The sequence below is a fragment of the Sorex araneus genome, chromosome 5 (assembly GCF_027595985.1).
Source record: "Sorex araneus isolate mSorAra2 chromosome 5, mSorAra2.pri, whole genome shotgun sequence".
NCBI classification, from domain to species: domain Eukaryota; kingdom Metazoa; phylum Chordata; class Mammalia; order Eulipotyphla; family Soricidae; genus Sorex; species Sorex araneus.
The window spans coordinates 83438813-83462853 of NC_073306.1; the positions used below are offsets into that span (position 1 = coordinate 83438813).

General features: G+C 50.4%; 1 protein-coding gene across 2 annotated transcripts; it reads left to right on the top strand.

Moving 5' to 3' along the window:
- Nucleotides 1–1966: 1966 nt before the first annotated feature.
- Nucleotides 1967–18591, top strand: ETV3 (ETS variant transcription factor 3). 2 transcript variants are annotated; one of them, XR_008630261.1, is made up of 6 exons: nt 1967–2066; nt 3824–3879; nt 4500–4737; nt 6095–6210; nt 13870–16514; nt 16545–18591. XR_008630261.1 is itself a non-coding variant. In XM_055139613.1 (5 exons), the coding sequence occupies exons 2-5, from the start codon at nt 3834–3836 to the stop codon at nt 15012–15014; spliced, it is 1545 nt and encodes a 514-aa protein (XP_054995588.1). In that variant the 5' UTR covers nt 1967–2066; nt 3824–3833; the 3' UTR covers nt 15015–18591. The 2 variants fall into 2 exon arrangements, 1 of the variants encoding a protein (XP_054995588.1); XM_055139613.1 differs by having other exon boundaries at nt 13870–18591.
- The last annotated feature ends 5450 nt before the right edge of the window (nt 18592–24041 follow it).

Consider the following 24041-nt stretch of genomic DNA (forward strand, 5'->3'; position numbering starts at 1 on the left):
GGAAGTTCAAGAGTGATTACGACCTGTCTTGACTCCTAGAATGTGTCTGAGTGTTCCACCCCCATGCTTTCAGAATGCTCATGCTCCTTCAGAAACAAAAGAGAGGCGCCAAGTTGTGAAAGCTAGCCTGCAGCGGACAAAGAAGGTAGCTAGAGCCGTGGTGAAGGAGAAAGTGGATAGGGACCTTGATAAGAAGTCCCTAGTCATCCCAGTGTCCCCAGATTCTACACCAGCAGAGCAGAGCTTACTTACCCAGATCCCCTAATGCTTAGGGAATTTCCAGTTTATCAAACCCAAATTCACCTGCTGAGTTTCAGACAAGTGATTATTCTCAATGTAAAAACTCTGTTGAGCTCAACTAACATATAAACATTTCTTAATATATCCATTCAGAATCCAGCCAGGTAGAGACCTGTTTATCTCTGTTAATTGTGTTTACTCAAGTCATCCTTTGTGACCCTAATTAGAGAAACAGCATCAGAGAGTCACTAGGAGTCTAGGGTGAATAAGAAGCAAAGAGTCCCTATACTCAAGTTTCTAGGTCTTTGTAAAAGAGTCCTTGGAGGTGAGTGTTGGTAGGAACCTGAGAGTGGCGATCTTGGACTTTCTGAAGCTGCTCATTCTTGATCGCCTTGGTTCTGAGTTGAAACAATGACAAAGAGTGGTGTGGGTAGTGTGAGAAATTAAGGATTTTTATAATGAGCATTATAATTATTACTGGTGCCAATATTTGCTCATCTCCCATATTTATAATATGCCGTTCTCTATTCTAGTCACGTATTAACACATTTAATACAGCTACACGGTTAGCTCCTATGAACAAGGCAGTTGTTCCCAAACTTATTTCACCTCCTGCCTCCTTTTTTAGGAAAAAAGAATCATTCAAGCAGCATCTCTGGAAATACCTTAAGAAAACAAAGAGAAGGCACCTCCAATTTTATCCAAAGCTCCGGCTGCCACCCTTTTAATATTCCAGTTTCCCCCAAGCTTTGAGAAACACTGTTGGATTATGTTTAGCTAGATGAACTGTCCCGAAGTGTATCCTTCGCCCCATAATCGGTTACATCTTCACTTCTGGCATACCTTTATTCATCCTACTTAATTTCGCTTTTACTAATAGCCCCTGACCTCTTTCTACTGCCTCCTGAATGACATTAGGCTTGAAAATTCCTCGATTTAAGGGGTGTGATAAACTTGAACTGCTTGAGATCCTTTCCCATTAATCGTGCTTTAAGGAAAAACAAAATGCTTTGGGCAAGATGAGTCATTGAGGCTCAAGAGATAACGCAGGGATAAGACCCCTCCTTGCCTTGCACGAGGCAGGCCCAGTTCCATCCCTGGCACCACGTAAGGTTTCCAAAGCATCACCAGCAGTAAGCCCTGAGCATCATCGGGGACCCCAAACTCCCCCATCTCCGCCAAGATACGTGTCATTGAATAACCGGAACAAATGGTAGACTGGAAAGAAAAAAAGGGGGTGCACTGAATGACTGGAGCGGGCCAGCAGCTGCGATCCAAATAAGGCAAGAACGCAGCGCGCTGACAGCGGGGAGAACTGGTCGTCGCACGCTTCCCCAAGCCCGGCATGGGTGCGCTGGGCCGCCGGCAGGCGGACGTGCGGGGCCGTTTCTCCGAGAAGCAAGAAGAGCTCCGCGCTCCGGAGGTCACGAGGACGTCCTGCGGGAAACCGGGGTCTCGTCCCAGGGCCCCTCCTCGGGAGCAGCGGGCCAGGCGTGGATGCCGGGGTAGCAGCGGAGACGCGCGACGTAGGTCCCCGCCCCCCCAACACACAAACACACACACAGACACGGTGCTGTACGTGAGCCCGCAGCGTGACGTAGGCGGCGCGCGGGCGGAAGTGTGCGCGTGTGTGGGCGGAAGTGCGCGCGTGAGGCCGGCCGCCCAGCGAGGTTCCCCGCGGCAGGGCGCCGCCTGCGCCCCCGCCCGCGGGCTGGCGCGGAAGTGACGACAGCAGCCGCGGAGGTCACTTCCTGCTCGGGTGGATGAGGAGGAGCCGGCGACGCCGCGGAGGAGACGGGACCGACGAGCGACCGCGCCGGGGAGAGGTGAGCGCGCTCGGCCTGGCTGCCGCCGCCGCCGGGGCTCCCCGGTGCGGGCCCCGGCGTCTCGGCGGAGTCGGCGTCCGGGAGGGTCGCGGCCGCCCGCGGGCTCCGCACCCTCTCGGCAGGGCCTGCGCGGAGGAGGCGACCCGGCGGTGCGGGGCGCCGGGGGGGAACCCGGGCGGCGTGGGTGCGGCGGCTCCGCGGAGCCCCGAGCGGGGCGACTGACAGGCGGCTGCGGCGGGCCGGGGCGGGCGTGGCGGCCGGGAGCCGCGGGGAGTGGTCGTCAGCCGAGCGCGGGCGAGCGAGCGCCGGGCCGGCGCGGAGAAGCCGTGTGTCGAGGATGGACGGTCCTCGGCGCGCGCGGCCGGGCGCCGGCAGGGACCCTCCGGGCCGGGCGCTGCGTGTGCCGCGGGGCTGGGACCCCGGCGCGAGCCCGTGAAGGGCATTGCGGGCCCGGGACGGCCCGGCGGTCGGATGCGCCGGAGAAGCGAGGGGGCCGGGGAAAGCTTCCTGCGGTGGGGGTGGGAAATGAGAGCTTTTCCTCCCTCATTGTCACCGAGACGGGAGCGGGCGCCGGAGGAAGCTGCCACTCGACTCCGGGGTTTGTTATTATGTATCGTGGTGTGTGTTTGTGTGCGAGAGACCCGGTGTGTCTCTTTTCCTCCTTCTGGGCTACTGAGCTCCTCCTCCTCGGTCCCTGCTCTCGCTGTGTAGACCGAAACTAGCCGCTTAAGTTCAGAGGAGCCAGAGGGATCTTGGGGTGGGAGAGATTTCCCAGATTAAGGATTTTTTTTTTTTTTACACTTCCCCACTTCCCCCCCATCACCACCGTGGAGACCTGCATTCCCTCCAGGCTCCTGCTAATGTGGGTGCTTAGAGCCTAGCGGCCTCCCTGGGGAAGGGGGGGCTCTGCCCCCCTCCCGCCTGCATCTCCTCTGCCAGTTTCTTCCATCCCTCCGCTTCCCTTCCCTCCCTTTTCCCGAAGGGTCCACTGACAAGGCTGCTTGCTGCCGGGAACGGTACGTTTGTGGAAGGACTGTGAATCTGGAAGGGATGAATCAGACCTCAGCAAGCATCCCTCCCGCAGACTGCGCTGAAGATGCTCAGAATGCCCCCTCCCCCCTCGACCCTTCTTCCTGAGAAAGGGATAAACAGAGAAAAGGTTTCGTGCAGCAGAATTGTCGGCTTTTGCTAGAGTGACTGTCCAAACATAGGTGTTTACTTCCTGCCTGTATCCCAGGTATTCAGTGAGGGATGCTTTTCCTTCTCCCAAATGAAGCAAGATTAGATGTTCATCCTTGAGTGGCAATCAGGTTTTTTCTTTTCCTTTATTCCCCCATTCTTTAACAAACTGGGAGAACACAGGCTTGTGTATCTTGGCATCGGGGCTTATCTAGTGATGGAAGACAAACTGGCGGACTTGTTTTGGCTGCATTTTTAGAACCTGTCTCACTGTCCCCTTCCCTTTTCTTATTTGAAGGGCTGGTCAGGAGGAAGAAGGCAAATATTAAAGACGGTGTTTACACTTTGTGGCTTAAAGTCAGGTGAAAGATAATTGCAGCCTTTGAGGCAGATGACCTGAGGACCATCATTTGATGACTTGGGGATTAGCAGTTTGGAGGTGACATGTGTGAAAGAGGGTTACATAAGGAGGCTAAGATGCAAAAGGGAAGTTTGGGAGAAGGCTGTGCCAGAAACCTCAGGAGGAGAACAAACAAATCACACCTTCATGTCATTAATGTGGCTTGTCTCTCTCACAGGAGGGTGAAAATGAAAGCAGGCTGTAGCATCGTGGAAAAGCCAGAAGGAGGTGGAGGTGAGCCCCAGTTGATCCTCTCTGGTGTGCCTGTGTTTCCCCTCCGAGGTGCCTTTCTCCCCACCTGGACTCTGTTCACAAATGCCAGGCCACACCTGACACCTCTTGACCGGGTGGATACTGGTCTCACAGTTGAGGGCTCATTTCCTGTGTATATTTAACCTGTGAACCACACCCTCGTCCACGGCGTCAGCTTTCCTGCTAGAGACACAACATCAGCCTTGGGCGTCAGAGCTCTCCATCCGAGTTTTCCTCAATCATTAGCCCAGCTTTCCTATTCATTCCCTTGGGAACTTTTGTGCACCCTCAAAAGCAGATGTGTGATTTCCAAAACCAGAATAGGGGTAAAAGCGGAGGGCAGTCGGGTAGAGCTCTCTGCCTCCCATATTTAACGATCACCCAAGGATCAGTGACTTTGCGGTGCGTTTCTCTCACCTGTTGTGGTTAGACCCGACGGGCTGAAAGGGTGTTGCTGGCCTGTTTGCACAGCATTCGAGAGATTCCCGAGCCTGGGAATGTGAGGGGTGTGTGTCTGTCTGTCTGTCTGTCTCTGTCTGTCTGTCTGTCTGTCTGTCTGTCTGACCTCTCACTGTCTTGCTCTTTCCTCGTGTGCGCTGAAGGGTATCAGTTCCCGGACTGGGCCTATAAAACAGAGTCGTCCCCAGGCTCCCGGCAGATCCAGCTGTGGCACTTCATCCTGGAGCTGCTGCAGAAGGAAGAGTTCCGCCATGTCATCGCCTGGCAGCAGGGAGAGTACGGGGAGTTCGTCATCAAGGACCCAGACGAGGTGGCGCGCCTCTGGGGCCGCAGGAAGTGCAAACCACAGATGAATTATGACAAGCTGAGCCGGGCCCTCAGGTGAGGGAAAGGATTCCCAGATCCCTGGTGTTAGCAGCTTAGAAGGAGACTAAGCGGTTTGGTGAATGTCAGTTTTGTTTTTTTTTTTAAGGTATCAGGTGATCCGAGACTATACTAGCTTCGTGAATAATGTGTAGCTTGAAAGTGGGTGGAGAAGAGCTGTTTAATCTGAGTTGCACAGGCCCCGGAGGAGAAAAGGCATATCTTTGGTTATATGTAGGAGGGAATTCCAACGAGGCTGGCACTGGATCCTGACAGACAGCCGATTCTGCTCTGTGGTGGGCGGGAGTGTATGGTGAAACATGGATCGGAGCTCGTTCTCTAATCCAGAGGATTAGTTTAGACTTCCCTGTTGGAAATAATATTAGACTTGCTCCCCTTTCGGTACTCCTGGAAGAAACTAGAAAGAGTGAGGCGGGCATAGGAGGTTGGTGTGCTGTGTGGAACCAGTCAACTCTGCCGGCTTGGTGGTCAGTCCTTGCATGGCTCCAAGTCACTCCACTTCATAGTCCTTTACCCCCTCACGGGGCCAAAAAGCCGTTTCTAGGCTGTGCTGCTGGCTAGATTTAGGGCTGAAAGTTCCAGCTCAGTTAGAGTGCCCCTTCTTTCTTGGATTCATGGTGACCCCGAATAGAAAAACCATGAAGTAGCTTTGCTGAGGCCTCTCACAGTCCCCTGAGCATGATGCTTCTCTCTTCCAAATCAGCACGTACCCTGAATTGACCGGAGACACCTCTCCAGTTCTTGCTCTATACTTTAGACTTCGGCTTTCACACTGACCAGGTCCAGTCTCTCCAGAAACCTGTCTGCCCCCACTTCAGCAGAGCCAAGAAAGGCCATTTAGTCTTCCACCAGACTTTGTGGAACTGGAAGGAAATGGAGTGGGAAATAATTGAAAATGTAGAGCCACAGAGAAGAGTAAGAAAAGAGTTAAATATCCTATGCTAGGATAGGTGCTAAGGAGCAAAAGATGAGACTGTGAGCCAAGGACTAAAATGTGGTTGGAAGGCATCATGGGAAAAGTCAGGCCCCCGGCCCTAACCTCGGGCAAGGTTGCTGAAGAAGGATAGTGGGGACTTTTATAACTAAGAGTTAGTCGTGTTTACCTAAGCAGGCACTTCCACACCCCTGCATAGATGGAGGGTACTTTCTGTTTATTGCCTAAAGAAGATAAATTTTAGGAGTTGGGGTCCACTAGGTAATTTTCCCCCCTCCCCAAAAGGGATGGTAGTAAGTTGGGGACCCTCTGACTTCAAGCAAGAAGTGTTGGCTTTTAGTGGTTACCTAAATGAGTCAAATCCTAGATATTACTTTCAATATCTAGAAAGTAATTTGACCTACATTCCTATTTTTATAGATACTATTACAACAAGAGGATCCTTCATAAAACAAAAGGAAAAAGATTCACTTACAAGTTTAATTTCAACAAGCTGGTGATGCCCAACTACCCATTCATCAACATTCGGTCAAGTGGTAAGATGCAACCTTTACTCAGTGAACAGTCTTTTGAGTGAAAAAGAATGGTTGGGCCAGGAAGGTAGCTGGAAGAGCTGGGGCACCTGCTCTGCAGGCCGGTGTATCTGGGTTTGCTCCCCAGCATCGACCCCATCCAGCACGTCTGGGCACTCTTAAGGTGGGGATCAGCCCCCAGGTATCGCCTGGTATGGCCCCCAAAACAATTTTTAAACCCCAAGTCAAAACCTAATGTGTGTACGGGGGTTGTACCAACACTCAAGTACCGGTGGTTCCTTGGATTGCCTTAGTGTTCTGGAAGGTTTTCCAAGTTTTGCAGTGTAGGGGGTGATAGGCACTGTACCAGCCATTGTGAGGTTTGTTCCATCTTTATGTTTGGTTCCCTTTTTCCTTGCAGTCTCACTGTCCTCTGTAGAAACGATGCTCCTTGTGTTTAGATTGAACTTTTAAATTCAAGACTTAAAGAGTTTCAGTGCCCTGCCCAGTGTCTTTCACAGAAGCAAACCTTTTTCTACAAACACTTCCGATTTTCTATGAAACTACAAGCTCTCCCTTATCAAGTGAATGTCATCAAAACCACAGCATCCTCATCACAAAAGGGGAGGTTTATATGTTGCAGTGAAAAAGCAGCGCCTTTGATCTGCACCAGCAGCTGAGAGCCAGACTCTGGGGTGACTTGTCCCTTCTGTCCCCATTGCCCCCATTCTTCCCACCCCACCCTGGGTAACAGCATTGCTCTCTTCCTGGATGTTTTAGATCTTTCTGGGGGTTCTCTCTATTCAGAGAGCAAAGTCGGTCTCTGACAGGTTCTTTTATTTTATTTTTTTTTTTTTGGTTTTTGGGTCACACCCGGGGATGCACAGGGGTTACTCCTGGCTCATGCACTCAGGAATTACTCCTGGCGGGGCTCAGGGGACCATATGGGACGCTGGGAATCGAACTCGGTCGGCCGCGTGCAAGGCAAACGCCCTACCAGCTGTGCTATTGCTCCAGCCCCTATTATTATTTTTTTTTTTTAATACTGGTTTTGTGTTCTTTAAACAACTCATACCCCTGGCCTCAGAAAATAGATTGTATTTAAATAGTTTTTGATCCGTTCATTAGTACAGTGTCTCTATAGTATTGTGTGTTAAGGCGGAGAAATTTGTGACTCTGTCCTGTTGCAACTTCAGGAAATGTTGGAAGAAACCTGAAAAATTAGAGCGGGGGTGTGGCTGAGAGAATGTAGCCTTGCTGAGATCCACTGCAGATGTGTAATTACTACACAACAAGTCAGGGCAGTTTGGTTTGCGCTATCATTACAGTCCCATCGCTGCTCCTGGAGACACTCCCTCCTGTCCCTGGGGCATGCATTTAAAAAAAAAAAAATGAAGTGGTATTGGAATGTGTCTCTCTAATTACAACCTGTTTTCTTTCCTTGTGCCTGAGGGAGAGGCGTTAGGAAATCAAACCTGTTCTAGCCCCTGGAATCTCATTTCCTCTCGTTTTCACTCTTGCCCCTCCCTGTATGCCTAGAGGAATTGGGACTCAGGTTCTCAAGCAGTTTTGAAGAATGTTGATTTTCTGTACTTCTGCCTCCATCCCAAAGGCTTTATTGGTCCTGTCCTCTGTCTTGGACGACCCATTTTATCTATGAAAACCTCAGGAATTCAGCCACTTAGCCTGGAGTGGAGCTCCAAATACCCCTTGGGGGTGGGGTGGGGCTGGTAAATAAGTTCTTGGTGGTGGAGGAAATCTGGGCCTTTTGAAAACTGTGGTCTGGAAACTTAACTGTAGTGGCCTAGCATGCCTCCTTCTGCCTGAAGGCAATTAAGCCAACCTTGATCCTTAACTAAGCTCCAGATCTTAATCAGAAAGTCACAGGGAAAGCAAAACAGTACCCACAAAATAACACTGCTGCTTACGTCCTGGATGCTGATAAATCCAAAGAACGAAGTCATTAGTTCTTAGAGAACTTTTACCCAGAGATCAAATGTTCCAGGTTATCTTTTATGATGACAAAGGAATGTAAGTTTATTGAGCCATGTTGAATTATCTGCTTCATTGGGGCATTTTGCTTAGTGTTGTGAATTATCTCACTCTTTGCCTGGTAAAGTTTCAAGATTCACATTTTCAAAGATTCTGAGATTAAGGATGATGGCAAAGTCAAAGAATGGTTAAAATAAATTGAATATAGTTACTAAGTTTTTCAGAAAATAGTTTCTGAGATAAACTGAGTTATTTTGGTCCTTATTGATAGATCCATGCATTCCTCCCTAGCATTAGAATTCATTTTAACAAATAATGTATTAAGCCTTAAAATACCACCACCACCACCCCCCCCCCGCAAAAAAATTGAGGGGGCAAGGTGTTCTATCCTTTCAGGAACTTCACAGTTTCTCAGGAGAGCTAAAATGCCTAAGATTGTTGGAGTTGAAAACACACGGGTGTATGATAAATCTCTTAAGACATAGGGCCCCACTGACTGAGAGTCTGTGGGCCAGGGAGATCCTTGTCTGAGATGGTGGTTGATAATTGGGCTAGTTTAATCTGTCCTTTTGAACACACGTGCTTCTGTAGCAGTCAAATAATGTAGAGGTTTATAAAGAGAAAGTAAAGTGAATGAACTCTTTCTCTCCCCCTCACAACTGTGCTCATTTTTAACAGTTTAGGGCAGAATACTTCCATACTGTTAATCCTGTAAGATACATTTTTAAATGCACCTTAGCGTTGACTTGCATAAAAAATACTGGAAAGCGGGACTGGAGAGATAGTACAGTGGGGTAAGGCACTTGCCTTGCATGCAACTGGCCTAGGTTCAATTCCTGACATCCCATATGGTCCCCTGAGCTCTCCAGGAGTGATTCCTGAGTGAAGAGCCAGGAGTAACCCCTGAGCACCGCAAGATATGGCCCCACTATGTATATATACATATAAAATATATGTATATATACATAGGAATGATACAGAACACACTGATCAGAGGGTTACCTGGTAGGCTAGGCAGTTCCAGGGTGGGCCAGAAGCCATTCTGCCTCCAGGGTTTTGTGAGTCTACCTTTTGGGAAACTTGAAACCTACAGAAAACAGTGAACTCTCACATATCCTATCTAGCTAAATATTAACATTGTTGCACATTTACTTTATCTCTTTCTACTTATAAATCATTTGTGATCTTTTTTAATCACTTGAGATTGTTACAGACATCATGACATTCACCCCTGTAAGCGTCAGCATGTGGCCTGAGTACAAGGGCCTTCTCCATGACCACCCATAATACTACCACAGATACTACCACACCCAGGAAGTGTCACCTGGTGCGCAGGCTGTTAGCCAAGATCTGGTCCATGCTAACTACTTTAGTTTTCATCTTAATGAGGCAACTGTTCCGCCTGTCACATAACTCAACAGTTGGTAGGAATTGAAAATAGGACTTGAACCTAGGAAAAGACTTTTCTCCACTTTGCCAGAGGGGGGCGGCCAAAGACCCATCAGTTATGACTACATAAAGCAGGTTCCAGAAGTAAGATGCAGACACGGGTTTTCAAGTCTTCCTATCAGTGCATGGTGATGCCATGAAAATGGTATAAAAGCAGTGTTATTCAAAGTTGTTTTTTTAAATCAGTGAATTAATTTTTTTTCCTAACAAACTTACAGGTTTGCTCTCTCAATATGGAACCTAAAGTAGGGCTGCTACAGTTAGTCAGTGACGGAGGGCACAGAATGCTGCCTCACCAGCATGGCGTCTAGGTGTTGCCTGCCTTCACTCCCTAGAAAGTCTAATATTTGGGAAATGTTAAGCTTTTATTTCCTGCAGATTTAACAATGTGCTACCTTGGTAAGGTCTTCTCCGGTTTTTAAAATAACAAAAACAAAACCTCACTGCTTACTTTTTAATTAACAGCACTTAATTCAGGTGTTAGCACATAAAAGTGGTTTATTGGCTTGGCTTTGCTTTTGAATAAGTGTGTTATAAGTTAAAAAAAATCACGACCCAAAACAATCAATAATAGACTGATAGATTTTTAACCCAATACCCTCAACTCCCCTCAAATTTTATGTTTAAAGAAAGAGACTCTCTTTTCTCTCTCTGTCTCTCTCTCTGTCTCTCTCTCTCTCTCTCTCTCTCTCTCTCTCTCTCTCTCTCTCTGACACAGAGCACACTAAAGGGAGTCATCCACAGGGGGAAAAATAGGCTTTTCCTAATTGTTTGAGCCCATCGAGCAGTTTGCCATGGACACCCATTTGGGCATGTGACTCAAGCTTGATGACACTCAGTCATCTGTGCCTAGGAACCGAGACTCTCCAGGTCCCCTGGGGCTTGTATGAGAACAGGAGTATGTGGCTGCTGATGGGAACAGGTCATTTTCCTCTGGTTTTGGTTCAAGGGACCACCTCCAATAATTGGGAGACTGGAGGAACAAGGCTGCACGGGTAAAGCATATGCTTTCTGCCTCTGAGCTATCTCCCTGCCGCCCTTGTGAAAACAGGGGTTTTTTATTTTGTTGTTTGTTTGTTTTTTGTTTTTTTTGTGTGTGTGTGTGAAAAGTATGCCAAGCCCTGTGTGCCTTTGTCACATTCTTGTAGATCGCCCTTCTTTCACTTACTTGGCTGTTTCCTCCATATTTCTGTGTGGGGAGTAGAAGGAGCCTGCCTGGCTTCTAGAAGCCACTGCTAGCTCCCAGGAACCCTAGGGCCCCTGAGGCCTCCCATGGTGTGTCTTTGCTCTACTGTCGCAGAAGGACCTTTGGGGAAAGTTGAGGGTTGGGAGCCTCTGGTGTTGATAGTTTAGTGAGCCCTAGTGCAGTTTCTGCTGAGAGTTTCAGGTCTTAGCAAGTGATCTGGGGAGGGCCCTGAATTTCCTTCCAGTCTTCTCCGGTCCTTGAGAAATATTGAAAGAAGAATGAAAATATTCATTATAGTAAATGTTGCGATGGCACAGCGGGTAGGGCGTTTGCCTTGCACGCGGCCGACCCAGTCCTCCATCCCACCCACAGAGCAGAGCCTGGCAAGCTACCCGTGGCATATTTGATGTGCCAAAAACAGTAACAAGTCTCACAATCGAGACGTTACTGGTGCCTGCTCGAGCAAATCGATGAACAAGAGGACGACAGTGCTACAGTACTATAGTAAGTGTTAGGTGCTGGGCCTAGGACTCCCTGGGAGAGTATTTGCCTTTTCCTAGGTCTGGGCTTAGTCCCCAACACCACCAAAAAGGCAAAAAAAAAAGTTAGCAGGACTAAAGATTGGGAGAGAGCAAGTTGAATCTCTTTGAAGTAGTGATTATATAGCAACATTGATCAAAAACCTAAGAACACTCCTTTTTTAAAAAGAAAAGTTTTTTTTATTAAAGAACCATGATTTACAAAGTTACTGATAGTTAATAACAGTAATTCAACACCAGTGTTCCCAGATTCCCTCCCCATCCCAACCCCCACTCCACCCCTGCCTGTCAACTTAACAGGCACATTACAAAGTTTCAGTGGTTGCAGTTTAGAGCTCATGTTTTTAGTTCTGTTGAATCTGGTTTGGGGGTATATGGCTATACCCCTCCCTCATATCATTGGTATAACTGAAGTCCTGATTTCCTGTTAACCATTACTTTTTTTGGGGGGGGGTCACACTCGGCAATGCACAGGGGTTACTCCTAGTTCATGCACTCAGGTATTAGTCCTGGCGGTGCTTGGAGGACCATACGGGGTGCTGGGAATCAAACCTGGGAATCAAACCTGGGTCGGCTTCGTGCAAGGCAAATACCGTACCCGTTGTGCTATCGCTCCAGCCCCAAACCCATTACTTCTTGTTCTCTTTCCTCCTTGATTTCTTTCCTTCTGTCTCTGTCTCCTTTCTAAACAATAGGATTGAGGATGATCTAAGCATCCCTCTTTTTCTACAGTACATTTCCTCATCCAGTAGTCTGTATTCCACAGATAAGTGAGATCATCCAGTGTTTGTCTTTCTTCTTCTGACTTCCTTCACCTAACATACCACCTTCCAGTTCCAACCATGTTGCAGCAAATTGCATAACTACATTCCTGAGAGCTGGGTAGTATTCCATTGTGTATATATACCATATCGTCATAATCCACTCATCTATCTTTGGACACCTAGGTTGATTCCATAGCTGTTGTACTGAGTGCAGCAATGAATAATGGCATTGATACGAACTTTTGAAAGAGTGTTTTTATGTTCTGGGGATAGATGGCCAGAAGTGGAATTGCCAGGTCATATGGCCATTCACTTCTTTTTTTTTTTTTTTTTTTTTTTTTTTTTTTTGCTTTTTGGGTCACACCTGGCGATGCACAGGGGTTACTCCTGGCTCTGCACTCAGGAATTACCCCTGGCCGTGCTCAGGGGACCATGTGGGATGCTGGGATTTGAACCCGGGTCGGCCGCGTGCAAGGCAAACGCCCTACCCGCTGTGCTATCTCTCCAGCCCCTGGCCATTCACTTCTAAGTTTACTGAGAACTCTCCATACTGTTTGCCACAAGGATTGTACCTGACAACATTCCCACCAGCAGTGGATAAGAGTTCCTTTTTCACCACATCCCCACCAACACAGATTGTTCCTACTATTTTTGATATATGCCATTCTCACTGGTGTGAGTTAGTATCTCATTGTCGCTAAGAACATTCCTTGACCAACATCCCCTCCCCCACCTTGTTTCCACTGTTGCAATGTCTAGAGGTTCACATATCACAAATAGGGACCTGTAGGGGTGAAATGCGGCCTCACGCTTGCAAGGGGGGAACCATATCACATCCCTGAGCCACATCCCTGAGCCCCCACCTGGGCCTTTGTTCAAGTGTTTTTGTTCTTAAAATACAGTTGCATGGGGCCCGTGAGGCAGTACAGGCAGTACAGTTGGCAGACTGCCAACCCTAGTTCAGTCCCCAGACCACATATCCCCCACGCCAGGCACCATGATTTACAGAGTTACCAGGAGTAGCCCCACCACACCACTGGGATTTACGAAGTGATCAGGAGTAGCCCCCGCCACTGGAAATGACCGAGACACCGTCTACCAACAAATAATGATCTTACTTATTTCCAAATGTGTGAGGGGGACATCTCTAGGGTGTTTGGATGCAGTGATTCTGTCTCCAGTTTGGCTTGGTTGGTTTGCTTGCATTATAGATATGGCCAGAATTACCGGAATAAGGAGGCTCGATAGTGCAGTGGGTAGGGCACTGGCCTTACTCATGGCCAACCCAAGTTTGATCACCAGCATCCCATATGGGACCCCCGGCAGAGCACCGCCAAGAGTAATCCCTGAGCTCAGAGTCAAGAGTAAGGCAGAAAATAATGACACTGCAAACTTGAGAATTGAAACAAGTGGTGTCTATGTATATTCATAGTAGAGATCTAGAGGCAGAGGTTTTTGTTTATGGAACTAATGTTTATTGAGCACGTACTAATTGTTGGCCCAAACTGCCTAAAATGTGTTGTGATCCTTGGTCTCTGCTCTCCTGAGATTTTTGTCAGCATATTGATCAGCACACCATGATTGTTTCAGTAGTGGAGGATACCATCAGAGGCTGGAGAAAACAGCTGGGATATACAGGAAGTTAGGGAATCTGTCCAGCCAGAATGTTGCTTTTACTGCCCTAATCTCTGTTTTGCCTGAAAGTGCTGCTGATAAATAAATAGTCTCATGTGGCCTTTTGTCCTTCCCCCAGGTGTGGTTCCCCAGAGTGCGCCACCAGTGCCCACAGCTTCTTCCCGCTTCCACTTCCCCCCTCTGGATACCCACTCCCCCACCGGGGACGTGCAACTGGGCCACTTCTCTGCGGGCCCCTTGAGCACTTCTGGCCAGGAGCCAGTGAACGGCAGCGAGAGAAAGGGGGAGCTGCCCGAGCTGGAGGACGCCTCGGCCACTGACTGGCGCCGGAACGTGGAGCTCATGTCCTCCCGGAATGCTGTCTCCGGAGGAGGGATCGGCCCCCAGAAGCGCAAGCCTGACATCATGCTTCCCCTGTTCAGTCGGCCCGGCATGTACCCTGACCCCCACAGTCCCTTTGCCGTGTCTCCGGTCCCTGGCCGAGGAGGGGTCCTCAACGTCCCGCTCTCACCAGCTCTCTCCCTGACGCCCACCATCTTCTCCTACAGCCCGTCCCCAGGCCTCAGCCCCTTCACCAGTAGCAGTTGCTTCTCCTTCAATCCGGAGGAAATGAAACACTACCTGCATTCTCAAGCCTGCTCCGTGTTCAACTACCACCTGAGTCCCCGGACCTTTCCCCGCTACCCGGGCCTCATGGTCCCCCCGCTGCAGTGCCAAATGCACCCCGAGGAGTCAGCCCAGTTCTCCATCAAGCTGCAGCCCCCGCCCGTGGGGCGGAAGCACCGCGAGAGGGTGGAGAGCAGCGAGGAGGCCGCCCCCGCCGTCACCACCCCTCCTGTGGCTCCTGTGCCCCCAAGAATCAAGGTGGAGCCAGCCCCCGAGAAGGAAGCCGAGAGCCCCCGGCAGTGTGCCGGCCAGAAGGAGGGCTGCCCCCAGGACGAGGGCGCCGCGCCCCACAGGACCAGGGAGGAGGGGGAAGGTGCTGTTTTTGCCCGCCCAGCCGCACCTCCTGTCTGGCCAGCCGTGCCCCTTGGCACCTCCAGTGAAGAACCCTTGGAAGTGGCGGAAGACAGTGAGGACAGGCCTGGCAAAGAGGCCAGCGCCCCCGAGAAGAAGGAGGATGCCCTGATGCCGCCAAAGCTGCGCCTAAAGCGGCGCTGGAACGACGACCCCGAAGCCCGAGAGCTGAGCAAGAACGGCGGCAAGTTACCCTGGAGCAGCCCCGGGGCCCAGGGCCTGGCCACAGCAGCGGCAGACGCCTAAGAGCCATAGCATTCGGCGCTGTTGATACTAGAACCCAACGCATTCGTGTATTTATGTAGCGAGGTCGGGGGGTGGGGGGCGGGGGAGGGAGTTAGGTTGGTTTGATCATTCTAGAGGCATAGACTTATATTTTTATGTTAGGGGAAGGGACGGGGCGTCTTCTGTTGTAAATTAGGTGGGACATGAACACACTTTCTTTCCTGGTGAGCAGGCCACGGCTAGGGGGTGAGTGGAGAGGAGATGGAGCCTCTGATTCCGGTGGAGGCTCCCCCTTCTGACACTCCCAGGGGGCCAGGCTCATTGGCCCGCCATTGTTCAGGTTCCAGGTTCCTTTCTATTGTATTTATATAGGGAAAGCCATCGATGAATTTCTCTTGCTCTGATGAGTTTCTCTGGCTCCGACAGAGACCTCACCTCAAAAGGGGAAAGGGCGTGCTTGGCCGAGCAGTGAGAGACCATGAAGACTGAGCCTGAAATGTTTCATGATACTAATCATCTCAGACTGGCTGGGTGTGGGGGCGGTTCAGATGTTGTTCCTTTCTCTCTTTTTTTCCCCTTGTTTTACTTTATTGTTGTTTGGCTCCCCACACCCCTTTCCTTTTTGAAAACCCCCGGTTTCAGGAGACGTGGCACACTGCCAGGGTGGGCGGACAGGGCTGATGCCGGGGCTGCCTGCGGCCGAGACCAGGAAGCCCCACTGAGAATTTCTGGGACTTTTCACCAATTCAGAAGCCATGAGGAGTTGTAAACTCTTGTTCAGGGAAGAAAGAAAAGGGCAGAAGGAAGTAACCCAATGCCTTTAAGAACAAAACAAAAAATGATGTTCGCTTTTTCTTTCCATTGTATGTTTGGGGAGCCAAACCAAAGTGGGACTGTGATCACGTCGGCTGAAGAGGGGGCCAGGGGTCCGTCTCTGCACTGTGTCTGGTCTGTCCGCTGTTCTGAAGTCAAGCCTTAACGATGAACACACTTTAACAAGATACGGGTCCGACACCAACCACCTGGAAAAGGGGTGTGGGCAGTTTTTCCCACACTCCAGGATTATTGAAACATGGGTCCATTTGAAGGTGGCACTTTAGCCATCATCCCCTCTCGCTGTTACTGGCATGGGTAGCAGGAAGCAGAGCTGTGGAAGTGACGGGCAGGTGATAGCTGGGGGCGAGGAAGGTAGCTGGGGATGCAGATGGATGTTCATTATGATTGAAGGGAGAGGTGGGCTGGAGGCAGTCTGGTAAGAGAGAGTTGAGTGTTGTGTCGAGGGGTTACCAGCTTCACTATGCCCATTTCTTTGCCATGTTCATGCTCCACCCAGTTCTCATGCTCCCTCAACATGTGCCCCAGGAGACTGCAGTTTACAGACAGTTGTTTCCTTATGGGAAATGCCCTTCTATCAACCTTGGAACAGCAGGGAGGTGTTGGTCTTACATGAAGCAAAAGTGGACTAGTAGGGCAAAAAGAAGCTGCAGCTCTGTGTGTGTGTGTGTGTGTGTGTGTGTGTGTGTGTGTGTGTGTGTGTGTGTGTGTGTGTAGCTAATAGTACATGGATGTACCTAATGAGGCACAGAAAGAAGCCGGCATCATGGAGATCCGGTTCAGATCAGCCTGGCATCAGGGAGAAGAGAAATTCGTATCTTTGGGGCAAGGAGCCAGGCACAGGGATACTGTGTAGGAGCAATTCCCATCTCCACCTAAATGGACTCTGCATCCTGAGAAGACTGCGGGGTTGTCTTTTTTTCCTGTGGAAGGAGAGTGATCCTTGGCATATGTGCATGTGAAAGGGACTCTGGAGGTTAGAGCAGGTGGGCGAGTTTTAGATGACCTGACTTGAGTTCGTCTTGCTGTTTGGGACAATTGTCCTTCCTGTCATTTTGATTCAGATGCCACAAGTGACTGGTCTTTCCCTGGGTACAGGATGAGAGGAGTCCCTTGTAACTCAGACCTTGACCAGGCTGCCTTTAGTTGGTTGTTTTTGTCAGTTTCTCTAGCACCTCAACTTACCTCGAATCAGAAAGCTAGTCCAGGCAGGAGGAAGAGGGAATCTCTGCTTGGCATTGCCTGATCTAACCAGGGAGGCTGGCTGGCCAGCCCCCCGCCCTCTGTCCACTAGAGGGGAGCTGGCAAGTGTCGGTATGAACTCAGGAATAGAAACAAGAGGCCTTTAAAATGAGAGGGAGCAAAATCCATGATGCATACTTGTAACCCCCTAGAACCCAAGTGCCAGAATTCATTCCTAGATGCTGCTTTTGTCTGAACAAAAAGTCACTGCTTTTACACTTGAAGAAAACACACTCAAAAACTGTTGAACTCCAGAGAGCAATGTTTTGGGCTTTAGGATATTGGGGCCAGGGATGTGACTCAGCAGTAATTCACATGCCTTGCGTACGTGAGACCTGCGTACAATCCCCAGCACCCCAAGAAAAAGCGGGGGGGAAGTTTGGTGTTTAGCTGTTTCCTCTGATTGCCATTCCACCAGTATAAATTGCTGATTGATTTGCACTGCACCCCAGGACTGGAGTTCAGGGGTGGTCCTTAGGAAGAGGGGTACTTGGACTTTCTTGGTACATGGGCCTGGGGGTAGTAGAGGCCATTTCTCAGATGTAGGAGGTAGTATCCCCCCCACCCACTCGTGACAGTACCTGTCACCTGCCTAGGACAGAATCAGACCTTCTGCAAACATCTTGTCCATCTTCAGCAGCAGATGAGGAAGGGGAATGGAACGATTTATTCTTTTCCCCAGTTTTTCCAATTTTGCTATGCCAAATGTATAAAACTTTGCAAACAAAAATTTTGTTAGCCAAGAGCTTGTTTATCATAGGTTGCTTCTTTGACTATCAGAAAATAGTTGGGGGGCGGGGGGGAGGAACTTTTTAGGGATTCCAGCCTTACTGAGTCTTGTTTTTAATAGAATCGCTAGAAATAAAATATAAACAATTCATCAAGTCCCTTCAAGCTGCACTGCATTAACCCCATATAGGGTTGTTCCCTAGTCCTCCGTGGGCCAAGAAAATTTCTAAAGCATTAAATACACATACACCCCAAGCAGATAGTGACTGTTCCTGTATTTTTATTTATTCCATAATTATGTGTGTCCTTTTGGTTACGTCAACAGTAGTGGAACACGATATTTTAATTTTGTTTGAAAGAATTTTAAACCAGTCTTTGAAAGATTGCTTCCTTTTTTTGTTTTGGGGGAGGGGGACAGTGGGACAAAGTCACAAGGTTAATTTGTCTTGAAATATATAGATATTTGAGTTACAAAATTGTGAGGCAGGGATTTGTGACTGAGGCATTCACAAGTGAAAGATGACTTCACTAGTTACTTGCTTAAGCAGATTTATGTGTGTATATGTACATAAAATGTAAGTACTCTGAACTCCATTGTGCAGTGCCTTTTAGATGTTCCGCTTTCTATAAAGTCTTCAATTTTTTGCATATATATTATATATATGATGTAATGTTATAGAAATATATGTATAATATACATATTTTTTCCAGGGGTATCTGATAGCTCTGTATTTTGTTATGGAAGTTGAAAGAAAAAAGTATTTTACCTCAAAAATTAAAGTTAAATAAAAAAACTTTTAAGTAATGTGCAGGTGTTGGTTCGGCTGTGATATGCTGAGGCAGGGCTAGCCTTCAGGAGACGAGGTCCCTTGAGATGCTGCAGGTAGCTGGAGTGACCGGGGACACAAGCCAGGGGAATTGCCCCTCGAGATGGGAGGATTCTTCTGAAGGTTTTTGTTTGGTTTGGTCGGCTGTGTGCAAGGCAAGCGCCCTTCCCCCATTCTCTGTCCAGTCCCAAGACTGGAAGTGTTTTTTTGGTTTTTGGTTTTTTTTTTTTGCTTTTTGGGCCACACCCGGCGATGCACAGGAGTTACTCCTGGCTCTGCACTCAGGAATCACCCCTGGCAGTGCTCAGAGGACCATATGGGATGCTGGAAATCGAACGCAGGTCAGCCACAAGCAAGGCAAATGCCCTACCCGCTGTGCTATTGCTCCAGCCCCCAAGAGACTGGAAGATTCTTTAAGAGCACAGAAAACCAGACCACAAGTGACCACACTTTGGTTCTGTTTAGATGAAAGGCCCAGAGCCTTGGATGGGGAATGGTTACCAAGGACAGCAGGAAGTGGTAGGGCCTCGTTTTCTCTGGGAGTTCATGAAAATGTTCTGGACTACATAGTCGTGATAGTTGTACTTAAATTCTCCACAGAGGGATTTTATAGTATGAACAGTATTCATAAAGGTCCGGCTGTTTTGGGGGCTGGAGCTGTAGTGCAGCAGGTAGCACGTTGGCCTTGCATATGCCGACCCAAGTTCAATCTCTAGCATCCCATATAGTCCTCCAAGCCCGTCAAGAGTGATCCATGGACTCAATCACGAATAACCCCTGAGCACCACTGGGTGTGACCCCAGAATTAAAAGTGTCCTGTTTTTAAAGAATATCAAGTTAGTACTAGGGAAACCTGGTATTTCCCAGTAGAGGACAAGAATCAGGACAGGATGACGCGTGGCTAGAAGCACCTGAGGTGCAAGCATAAAGTCCAGCATGGGGCCAGCTGATGAGAGCCCTGGGAGCACAGTTCTAGGAGTGTGGCTAGCAGCAAGCCCACAGTCATGTGTGATGCCCCCATCAGAGTGACAAAAAGAAGGGAAATAACCACGTAGAGATTAAGAGATCTCAACAGGGTTATTGCAACCAGGTTGCAATAACCAGGTCCTTGTAAAATCAGCAAAGGCCCAGTGTTGGCTGAATCAGTTTCTACTCAGCTTGACTTCTGTTGAAGGGTCCTGAGAGTTCAGGGCAGCTAACAAGGAGGCACTGGACTGGAGAGGCCAACTCGAGGGGTTATGCAGGATCTTAGAGGAGAGGTCTCAGGGACTTAATATTCTACTCTGCAGGCAATGCTTTTCCCCATTTTGTTCGAGGAGAGTTTGGGCTATACTAATAAGCACAAAGGCTGTAGTCCTGAGAAAGTCGGCAGCCTGTCCAGTGACTCTTGGCTCAAGAAGCTAACCATTTATTCATGTAGGCTACCAACTATTCATTTATGAAATATTCATCCAAGAAGGGACCGGGCTAGCTGATTCCCTTCCTCCTGCTACAGTGCTGCAAAGGCAAAGTGAGACTTGATTAAGACTGGTGTGGTTTTGGGGCCACTGGCCATGCTCAGGGCTTACTTCTGGCCCTGCATTCAGGGAAAACTTGTGGGGCACAGGAGACCATTTGGGGTGGTCCACTCAAACCTCAGGATGGTTTGAAGAGCAGAGCAGTTCATGCTTCTGGTCCTGCCACCCTGTGTCAGCTGTAATCACGTCACATTTGCCTTCTGAGCAAAGAGGAGTGGTAGGTGGGGACGAGGGAAGAGATGGGGTCTGGGGAACAGGGAGGATGGGGGATAGGGTGTCTGCTGTTGGGAGTGAGTGAGATGTAATACCTTCAGTAGCTCCATGTCGCCTCCCCGCTAGTCCTTGGTTGAGTTTAGAAGGTTTTACAGGACCGGAGCCGTAGTTCAGTAGGTTGGAGCATAAACTTGACATGCAGGAAGCGCAGGTTCCATCCCCAGCACTGCATATGATCTTAGCAATCCATGAACACTGACAGTGAGACCCTAAAACAAAGCATTAAAAAAAAAAAAAAAGACAGCTGGAGAGAGTACAGCAGGTAGTGTACTTGCACACAAGGCCTCTGACCTGGCTTCAGTCCACGACACCACATGGGTCCCTGAAGCCCCAGCAACAGTAATCCCTGAGCACCACTGGGTGTGGCCCAAAAATCTAAAAATTGGAGGGACCAGAGAGATAGGAGATGTAGTACAGTGGGTAGGGCACTGGACTTGCACGTGGCCAACCTGGGTTCTAGCCCAGCATACCACATATGGTCCCCTGAGCCCACCAGGAGTGATCCCTGAGTCCAGAGTCAGGAGTCAGCCCTGAGCACTGCCTCCTGGGGCCTAGGAGAACCTCCCTGTACCTCTGTTTTCCTCTCTGGGATTGTTGTGAGGCTTAAATGAGGTGCATTAAGCATTTAGGACTCCAGATCGTCTTGATTTACAGGTGAGGCCCCCTCTTCCTCCCCACGGGCCTTAGCACCTTCAGGGCACTCGCTGATTCCCCTCAAGAGCTGGGGGAGACTCTGGCTTTTCCTGATGAGGAAAGTGAGGCCCAGAGAGTGCTCTCAGAGAGTGCTCTGCCCTGGGCATTCAGGCCAGCATCCTGCCACCACTGGGGCCCTCCCCCTCTTCACTCGTGGCCACGGCTGTTTAGGGCAGTGGAAACACTTCTCCAGCCTCTGAGGAATGAACTTCAGAATCCCTGGCCCATGGAAGGGCAGGGGGCGGGCGTGGAGAGGGTCCCAGTGAAGTGTGGCAGGGGAGCCAGTCTGGGGGCAGCTCCAGAGCAGGGAAGGGCACTTAACCCCGTGGCAAGGGCTCTAGAGTCGGAGTTGGGGATGGAGGAGGAGAGACATGAGCAGTCACAGTCCCCCAACCCCCCCGCCCCCAATGCACAGGAGCCAGGCCAGGCAGGAGGGACGGGAGCCTGCAGTCCCTGACACGCTGGTCCAGCACACAGAGGGCAGCCCCATGGAGCCAAGATCTGGGGCCCAGATCCAGCAGGAAGTCCTCCCCCCCATTGCCCCCTCCCCCAACATGCTCCCAGGCTGTGCTGCCCTCACTCCCACTTCCGTCCAAAGATAGAACCTGGAGACAGCCAGTGGCACACAGCCAACCCAGACTCAATCCCCAGCACCACACAGGGTTCCCCAAGTTCCACAAGGAATGATCCCTGAGCACTGAGTCAGGAGTAAGCCCTGAGCACCACCAGATATGCCTCATACACACACACATCCAATTTTTTTTAAGCCATATAATTTTTGTTTATTTTCAGTTGTTGGGCCATATCCAGTGGTGCTCAGGGCTCTTGGCTCTGTGCTCAGGGATCACTCCTGATGGTGCTCAGGGGACCATTTGTGAGGACCTGAGATAAAGCCAGGGTAAACTGCATGCAAGGCAAGAGACTTAGCCCCTGTACTATCTCTCCAGTTCACCATCCTTGCCGCTGAACCTGCTTTCGCCTACTTGGTTCACACATTGCACCACCCAGTGCCTTCACTCATGCCAGAACAACCCCCACAGGTTGCCCCTTCATCTGGGCATAGAGGTCAGGTGGGAAAGGAAGCCAGAGACTCTGGGGGTATTTTCTCAGCCCCTTGCTGACCTCCCCGCCCCCACCCCGACCCCAATGGGGAAGGAGAGCAGTGCGGAGCGGTCTCTGAAAAGGCAGCCTCACGAACAGACTGCTCCTTCCTAAGTGTCCATTAGGATCTCATAGTCCAGTGAATGAAATGATCCCGGAACACAAAGCCAGGAGTAAGTCCTGAGCACTGCCAGGTGTGGCCCCCAAGGTGTGGCCCCCAAGCCCCAAAACAAAAGACCTAGTTCCTATCCTTCACTCTTGGCGCTGAAGGATATTGGGCCCTGTCCGCTGCACCTGTCCGCAGCACACAGGTAGGAGCAGCCGCAGGAGCTAGGAATTGGAGAAAGAGAATGTGTGTGTGGGGGGTGGGGGGTGGCATGACCCCAGAAGGACAACAGGGAAGAGGGGGAGAGGAGGCAGGGAAGAGGAGACGGGTTGGAGGGGAGTCGGGATGGGGGGCAGCTGGGCACACCACAGACTCGGGGCTGGGAAGGACAGAATCGGGGATCGTGGTACAGAGGCAGAGATGAATCCTAAGGGCTGGGGAGCTGGAGCAACTGGGGTGGGGGCAGCAGGAGTGGGCAGGGGTGTGGGGCGACAGGAGGGAGGGCCCGCCTGCCCCCAGCCTCCTGCCCAGAGTATTGATCTGCTAGATTACTCAATTTCACCCGTATTGATCAGGTAATTGCTTTATCTCGGGTCTCATTTGAGCTCTGCATTCTCTCCTGGCTTCTCCTTCTCTCTCCCTCTTGTTTTTTCCTATCAGCCTGACACACCGCTCCTTAACACAGACTGTCTCTATACGGAGAAGGGTTTGGTTAGCCCGTCTGGCTGGGGTGTTGGGTGGAGAGAGGGGGCTGGCGTGAGTCCCTCTCACCCTTCCTGGCCAGACTGGGGGGACGGCTCCTAAGGCTGGTACGCACTGGTAAGCAGGGCCCGGGTTAGACCCACAGACTTGCCGGGTCCCTGAGCGGGCGGGGGTGACCTTGGCAGGGGGTGGGGAGCCAGGGCCAAGCAGAGCCACACCCACACCCATCTCAATCCCTCAGACAGGGATGGCCAGCAGTGGCCCCTGGTCCCCTGAGCATTGCTGGGGAGGCTTTGAAAATCAGCAGATGAACGGTGGGGATAGCACTGGGTTTGCACGCCACCATCCCGGGTTCAATCCCTGGCACCCCACTGGGTCCCGGGAGCCCCGCCGGGAGTGACCCCTGAGCACAGAACCAGAATAACCCCTGAAAACCGCTGACTGTGACCCAAAACCTAAACAACTTGGGGACAGAGAGATAGTACAGTGCGTACGTGCTTGGCTTGCACATGGCAACTGGGGTTTGACAGCTGGCACCCCGTATGGCCCCCTGAGCCCTGTCAGAAGTAATCCCTGAGCACAGAGCCAGGAATAAGCCCTGAGCACTGCCAGTTGTGGCCCAAGAACTAGAAAAACAACAACAACTCAGCCACCACAAAAATCAGCAAATAGTGCTAGGAGAAGAGAAGGCAGGTCCTGGGCCCAGCCCCTTCACCCCCTCCACACACCCATAACCAGGCCCTCGGTCTTCCTCCTGCTGCTGGCAGCCCCTTTAACGGAGCTGAAGCCCCTCTAAGCCCCGCCCTCTCTGAAACCCTGTGCCCAGGCCTCACGCCCCCCATTCCCTGTGGCCTGAGCGCAGGGCCAGTCACCCCGAGTCTCAGCCGCAGCCCAGCAGTGAAAGAAGGCACAGACTGAGGGAGGAAGAAGGCCCCTTCCAGGGGTCCCTAGAAGACATAGTCCCCTAACGCCGCCCCCAATCTGGGCAGTGAGAGCCGCTGGCTTCCTGCGGCCCCACCTCTGG